At 39.5% G+C, this 8046-nt stretch overlaps 1 protein-coding gene across 1 annotated transcript in view; it reads left to right on the forward strand.

Moving 5' to 3' along the window:
• The window catches only part of F2RL1 (F2R like trypsin receptor 1), a 7285-nt gene extending 1821 nt beyond the window's left edge, over positions 1-5464 (forward strand). The window contains exon 2 of the mRNA XM_009637270.2: positions 3660-5464. Coding sequence (XP_009635565.1) covers positions 3660-4762 — 1103 coding nt within the window. The 3' untranslated portion in view covers positions 4763-5464. The remainder of the gene's footprint in view (positions 1-3659) is intronic.
• Positions 5465-8046: the final 2582 nt, after the last annotated feature.

Below are 8046 nucleotides of genomic sequence, written 5' to 3' on the forward strand. Positions count from 1 at the left end.
CTGGCACGCCTGGCCTGGCACGCCTGGCCCGCATCGGTGTTGTACGTAATCTGGTTCTCGCCTGGCAACCTGCCTAAAAGCTCTATAAAAACATAAAACCCCTTAAAGACCGTCTTGTTGCTTTTTTCCCGGCTCTGAAAAGCTAGTTTGGTTTTTTTTAAAAAAAAATCCTAATTCTTACCTTTGATAGTTTATATTATTGCTTATTGAACATAAGTGCTGTTTGGGGGAGAAAAAAACCCCACTCATTAATATTTAATGGCCTTAAGGTTCATGTTTCACTACTTTTTATAGTAAACCCCATTGCCCTACCTACGCATGTCTGTGCACTGTGTCCTGTATTTGTTCATCCTGGCCTTTCCTGTATAATAAATGTATATGCGTAAATATTGTGCAAATACTGAAGCCAAGCTTATGGTAGGTCCTATTTTCTCGACAAATGGATAATAGATCCGTGCAAAGTTTCTTGTTCGGAGCGGGGTTTCTCATATTAGACTACCTCTTAATATCCTAGTTATCAGACCTGGAGGGGCAGGTGAGGGGAGGGGGGCAGAATTTGGAATCATTTGGGGAGGGGAAAAGGCGGGAGCAGTCTGCTTAAAAGTTTTAGCTTGGCGCTTGAGCTTCTGGAGTAGGAAGGTGAAATGAGCTGGAAGTGTGATCCAATCCCAACCAAGGGAGGTGCACCATAAGGCCAGGGGATGTGATTGTAGCTGTTTTCCAACAGGCTAATGCTGTTGTGGGTTTGTGGTGAATCTGAGCTGCAGATCCAAAAACTAGGGTAATCTTAACCTTAGTCCTCTGTGGGTATTACTACCATGATCTAAACTAGTTAATTTAGATACTCTGTGCTGCTGTCACTTTTGTGTCTGCAGGGTAGGCATAATCCTTCTTTTGGTATGCAGTGGGTTGTATCTTCTGGACAAATAGCAAAGGTGTGGAAACAGTCTTTTGTTGTGGGAGTGGAGTTTTTTTCCCCATGATGCCAACGAAGCTTTTCCTGTGGGCAGATTAGCAAGTAAACTGCATTCTCTGTATGTGAGTCAGGCAGGGTGAAACTCAGCTTGGAAAAGAACTCAATTGTTATGGAAAATCGAAAGCACAGAAAGAGTAAGAAAAGGATGTAGAAAATGCACATACCTAACAAAGGATTGGTTGCTCGGTGAGGGAGTGTTAACTGCAAAGACAAACGGGACACTGAACTGTCTCCCTATGTAGTTGCCAGTTGGGCTAACAAAAGCTGCCCAGTATGTGCAGTCAGAACGTTTGAGGCTGGAACTACTTAAAGTCAGCATAAAAGCAAGACTTCATCTCTGAAATCACTTGTTTAGCTTGACTATGTCTTCAAAAATAGAATAAAATAAACCTTTATTCTGTCACTCTTGTAATGCTAAGTCCTGTCTGTGGGTCACGTGTCCACAATCCACTTTATTACAGCTCTTACTCTTTTGTGTCACAATAATGCTTCAGGGCTTTTTTGGTGAGCGTTGTTTATTGGTTTGTTTTCAACCCAACCTATGGATGTCAATTGCAAAGCATTGCTTTCTATCTGATCACAAAACATTAGTAAGAACAAAGTGGTAGTATTTGCTCTACAATAATTTAAGTCTTTGGAATGGAATACAAATAGTATGACTGCAATTTGATAATGTCAACTACTTACTGATGGGCAGCTGCTTAACAGCACTGTACACTGAACTTTATTGCGGTACTCTGAGAACTGCTGTCAGCTTACAATAAAGGGTCTGCTTCCAAGCATCTTTAGGATCTCTTTCAGCTAAACTATAAGCCTGCTTAGCTAATTATCATTTACGTGATCTGATTATGTAAGCTATGTTCTTCCAGCTGGTTTTATGGCTTCTAATAATTACGGCTCAGGTTGGGGTCCTGGGATTTCTGTATTATACAAGTGAACTTTGCAACCTTTATCACTATTGCTGACATAATCATGTGGCTTGAAGATCCGAGAGCGGGATTCATGTAATTCTGCCCTGTTGTAATTATACCACATACAGGCCAAAATGACTGGCATTTTAATTAATTTTCTTTGACTGTTGTTTTGTTGGTATAGTTTAGACTTCCGTCTTCATGAAGTCTACTGCAAAGATTTGTCCATGTCATTTTACTGACAGAAAGTTTTCTTACACCTCAGTCTTCCAGTGAGGCATGCTTGTGCCTGGAGCTAGTCAAATAGTTGTTAAGTGGAGCCAGGGTAACTTAATTCAAAACCCTAAACAGCGATACATGCTGTATTTCTGTTCACCTCTTCAGGAGGTCACACAGTCTAGACAGGATGCTAATGCTGTACATCTTGACTTCTGCAGTAATAACTTGAACAGCTATCTAAAGTTTTGCAACTTTTGAGAATCTATACTGGAAAACATGCATATTTGTGTATTTACGTATTTCTTGTGTGAGGATTCTTTTCTTATACTTTAAAATGTAAGGTGTAAGCATTTTTCATTCTGGAACTGTATCAAAACTACTACTTATTGAATACCACATGGGCCATCCTGCAACACTGCTCATGGCTTGTTGTACACAAACCTGCTTGCTCAAGAAGGCTCTCCTTTACACTCCAGTTAGGATTTTCTGTGGCTAAAATAATCCATAGAGATTGAGATAAGGTTAAAAACACTTCTCCCACAGACAGTGAAGTTGCATGTCCATACAGTTTAGCATGGCGGTTATTTGACTTTTTGGAACAGGGGCAGTTCATGGACAGTATCTGCTTGTGCAGTTTAATTTCTAGCATGAAAGGACTGTGTTGGGTCTGGGGTGTCTTGGGGCGTTCTGGACTGAGTCATCTGAAGGCTGCCGTACAAGACAGAGTAGCCAGGAACGGCTGGCTTGCTCGTATAGTTTGTACGTTCCTGTGGCATTCGAAGAGGCAGAGTGAAACTTGAAGTGATAGCCATCTGCTGTACGAAACAACCATGGCTGTCAAGCTTTACCACCTAGCACTTTCAGTAGAAACTTCAGAGATTGTCTGACCATCTTGGCCATGAATTGGAAGGAGGTCCAAGATGACTGTCCCCGTTGCATTTTCATGCACGAAGTTAGTCTGCTCAAGTTTCAATTCTGATCCAGTGTAACACTTGTCTTTCTTGCCCCAGGGATCACTAGGGTGTAGCCTTTGGCATTACATTCTGATGGTTTCAGTTCCAGCTGGTCTGAGGGCAGTTTACTCTTTTTTTTTTTTTACTGCACACCCGAATTTCAGGCCTTCTAAAACTGAAGAAACTTCTACTACAGCTATGTTAGCCTGCTGCAAAGTTTTATGAGTCCCAGCACTTGGGTAATCTAGCACTGCCATGTGAAAGGATAACGGTGCCCTGGGGTATTTCAAGCAGTTTCTGTTGTGGCTGTTCAGATGGTAGGAGCCCCTGCCAGCCATTTTAACAAGGTATTTTTAATATCATTGGTGATGTGGAAATTTTGGTTGCTGATACAATCCTTGAATAGGAATGTAGGTTGTTGTCTGGATAATAAACTTAAAAATTGTCAAGTGTTTGAAAAAACAGTCGTAATTTTTCTGTTTATGAGATCCTCTTTAATTCTTTCATGATGTGTAGTTTATTTTTAAAAAGGTCAAAAAGCCTGCACTTCAGTAACAGCAACTTCCTAATTTTTTGAATTACTTTTTTTTTTTTTTTTAGAGATCAGTAGAACCAGCAGTTCAAAAGGAAGAAGTTTTGCTGGCCACAAAGTTCCAAATACAAATAATGCCTCTGAAGCATATGAAGTGGATGAAATTGCAGCAAAAGTCCTCACAGGGAAGCTGACTACAGTTTTTCTTCCCATTGTCTATGTCATTGTCTTTATCATTGGTTTGCCAAGCAATGCTGTGGCCCTCTGGGTCTTTTTTTTCCGAACAAAGAAGAAACATCCAGCTGTGATTTATATGGTTAACTTGGCATTGGCAGACCTTCTTTTTGTTGTCTGGTTCCCGCTGAAGATCGCATACCATGTAAATGGCAATAACTGGCTATTTGGTGAAGGTCTCTGCAAAGTATTTGTTGGGTTTTTCTATGGAAATATGTATTGTTCCATTCTCTTTATGACATGTCTCAGTGTGCAACGGTATTGGGTTGTAATGAAACCCATTGTGCATTCAAGAAAGAAATCTGAAATTGCCTTGAGCATCTCCCTTGCTATCTGGATACTGATTTTGCTGGGCACCATTCCATTGTATCTTGTTAATCAGACGGTATACATTTCAAATCTTAACATCACTACCTGCCATGATGTGTTGCCTGAAAATGTTTTGGCTCATGACATGTTCAATTATTTCCTCTCACTCGCAATCCTACTCTTCTTAATCCCAGCTATCCTCACTGTTGTTGCTTACATACTAATGATTAAGACTCTGAATGTTTCCGTCTCAGATATAAGCAGTGGGAAGAAACGAAAAAGAGCAATCAAACTCATTATCACTGTCCTGTCTACGTATCTCATCTGTTTTACACCTAGCAATGTGCTGATTGTTGTGCACTATTTCCTCTTCAAAACCTACAAACAGAGCTATCTGTATGCATTCTACATAATTGCACTGTGTCTTTCTACTTTGAACAGTTGTATTGATCCATTCATCTATTACTATATTTCGAAAGACTTCAGAGGGAACGTTAAAAATGCTCTTCTTTGCCGAACTGTGCGAACTACACGGAGGATGCAAGTCTCTCTCTCATCAAGCAGGTCTACCAAGAAATCAGTTTCTTATTCTTCAAACTCAAATGGGTCCACTAAATCAACCTACTGAGCTTAATCCTAGAAGAAAAGTGAACTTTCAGTACTACTGCTGAAAGGATGTAAGTGACAAGAGAGTTACTATGTACAAGAGTATGAAGAAACATCTTTGCTTTTTGATTACATTGAAGCCTGGATTTTGGAACTGGCAGCTGCTTCCCCTGTGTAGAAATTGTAAGCAGATAAATCTTCCCATCAGACTGGAAAAAAAAAAAGAAATTTCTGATGCTCTGCAAAAATGCTGCTGACTTGGAAGTGAGTCATGGTTGAAGGCATTTTTGTTCAATATCCAAGTTGTTAAAAAGCAAATTGTCACTGGAATGTTATGTAGTATTGCTAGTATATTTAATTAACAGAGAAATCTGTTTTGTTTGGCTGTAACTGTTATGTATTAAACAGTTGAACAGATTGTGTATGTAGGACCTTGCTCTGTACCTGTTTACACTGAACGTTGTTTGAAACCATAGAGGGAAGGAAAGGAGAATGCATTTCACCATCTTGGTGTGGGTCCAGCAACGTGACTGCTTATTTGCATTAGTATAATGTAATTTTATATTGTTTTCCAAGTTTTCATGCTGTAAATAGTAATGTGACAGAAGCCTGTAAGGTCATCCTATTGAGTTGATAGGCTGAACTTGTTACCACCTAGCACTGAAATAAAATGTTAGTTGAGATTATATGCTGTTACTTAACACTTATCCGTGCATGATCTTAAATGGGGATATTTAACAAAGTTTTGATTAATAGCTATTTGATTTTTATATAATGTGCCTTGTATTTTTTAAAATATCTAAATAAGATGGTTTTTTTAATAACACATTTGAGTTGGGTGCTTTCGTTTATGCTTTTATATGCTCTTCAAAGTGCTGAGTAGTTCAGCTTGCCTCGTTTCAGGTAACAAAGATATTATTCCTGATAGTGAATTAGAAGTCTGACAACTGTTGCTGTAATGTCTAAATGGGTTAAGTAAAATTTACCTTGTGATGCATTTCATTAGAACGAAATTGTTCCCTTACCTTATTAGCAGATAACTAAAACCAAACAGTTCAGAACTGTGGGGGAATAATGAAATATAAAAAACCCACATTAACAAGATAGCAAACTTCAGCCCCAGCGGATTTCTAAAATATCTTGGCTCTTTTTCCGTCACCCAGAATATTTGTGACAATGCAGGAATACGGAATCACATGTACTTTTCATCTGAAAAGATGAGGGTATATGGTTGTTCATAGGATTTAAATGCACTTCTTCAAATCTTGCAGTCCTGTTAAGTTTCACCAAGTTGTACATTGAACTTACATCCAAGTGACCTGTCTGAGACTTAGCCATAGCCGGGTCCCTACAAACACAAAAAACCTTGGTCCAAAAAGTACTCTGAGACAGCTCGTATATAGATAGGAAATATTTACCATTTCAAATATGGAGATTAAGGAAGGGGGTAGATTGAACTGGAGCAAGAATTTGGGCAGTCTTGTGCAGTCTAAAGGCCATAAGCATTTCCATAGTAACTTGTGTTCTTCTGTGTGCTAGTCTGTTCCTTCCCTTGTCTTGTTCTTTGGTTTCCACCTTCTCCCCTTACATTTTTCTCCCCATACATAATAAAGACTAAGGTTTGTTTAATGCGTTTGATCTCTTGTCTCAAGGATTAATTACGCTCTAGCTCTCCTTCTATCTGCTGCAGTTTTGTCTGCTAACTCTTAGCAGATGCTTAGGTGAAAGGAGGGTGGTGTGTGGTGGTATTTCAGAGGTCCAAGCTACAATAGCAACTTCTCTTAACAAATACCTCATTGAGGAGCAGTAAGTTTACAGAACTTCAGATGACTTGGAACACAAACACTTCTCAGCCATAAAGAGTTTGTTCTTGCTGTTTCCTGAGAAAAATTCAGGGAAATAATTCCTTATTTGTTCCTGAACTGAAGATGTAATACAGCATCCTTATTGGATGCACTTACTGTACATAAGAGGCCATAGTTCACAGGAAGCACTTTGGAAGAAGGGGGTTTCACCATCTTCACAAACTGACGTCTGAACTCTTCCCTTAGCCCGTGCGTGATAAACAGAATATGAGAATGTCCTTTATCTTGCTGAACAGCCTGGTATGCTTCCTGGTCTGTATACAGTAGTGAATAATGTGAAGGAAGGGCATCCAGTTCATGTGATTACAGCACTACCTGTGTTCTGCCAGGAGTCCAAGGGTTACAGGCTACATACAACATCTTTGTAAAGATAATGAATTGTTTGTGTGTGTCTATAATGCCACAAAGATACTGCTCATGATTCATGAGTCACTGTTAAATTGCTGAGAAAGAATATCCTTAATATAGACAGTGATTTGGGGGACAAGATTTATCTCTTGTCATTGTTTAACCAGGAGTACAGCAAATAATGCTTGTATCTGTGCTCTTGCTCCCTGTTCTTCCTTTCCCGTCATTGCTGGGATCAGAGTTGGGGATTATCACACGATCAGTCAGACCACTCCACTGCAGCTCTTGCAAAGGGGAGTATTGATCCCCCTGACCACTTCTCCCTTCCAGACTTCTTCATCTGTGGATTGACAAAGCAGGTTGCACAGAAGAATCTTCTGTCCGTACCTGCAGCGATAGCAGAGGACTGCCAATGACACACGTAAGAGTTAGATGTTACTACAGTACTGTTGAAAGCTTTTTGAGAAAAAGCTTTAATTCATAGAATTACTTATTTAAGAAGGAGGTTGTACTGTGTATGACAGACTTTGGAGAATACTATTCAAGGAGCCCACACTCATCTAGGTGAAGCTTATTCCTTCATACTGTGATCACTGGGAGCTGAAAAGATCTATTAAGTCTAGTTTCTTTTTATAAGAGATTACCAATGTCCTTTTTGATTTTCCTTTGCTGTTCTAGTGATACCATCTGTGTTTGTGTCTTTGGAGGGGGGTAGGGAGGGGCATCTTCCTCTGCATCCAACTTGTGTGGTTAGGAGTGGAAGAAGAGAACTGGTGCTGAGAATTTAATCGAGCATCCAATTTCTGGATGTTTTTATGATCCATATCTTATAGATATGCACGATGCTGCAAGTGTGTGTGCTGCAACCCCAGTGCAATGGAGACTAAAACTAATCAGATAAAGAGGAGGAACCTTTAGAAGAATTGTTTTGCTTTGTTCTTTTATTTGTCTTTGAAACAAGGACAAATTGTGGGAATTTTTTTCCATCTGTAGCTGCATTGCAAATCCACATCCTGAATTTACTGTGAATCATTTTGTTTCAACTAACAGAGCAGGTAGACCAGACTGGTTGTTCAATCGATTTGAGTAAATT

Source organism: Egretta garzetta, unplaced genomic scaffold (genome assembly GCF_000687185.1).
Source record: "Egretta garzetta isolate BGI_Z169 unplaced genomic scaffold, ASM68718v1 scaffold424, whole genome shotgun sequence".
Classification (NCBI taxonomy): Eukaryota; Metazoa; Chordata; class Aves; order Pelecaniformes; family Ardeidae; genus Egretta; species Egretta garzetta.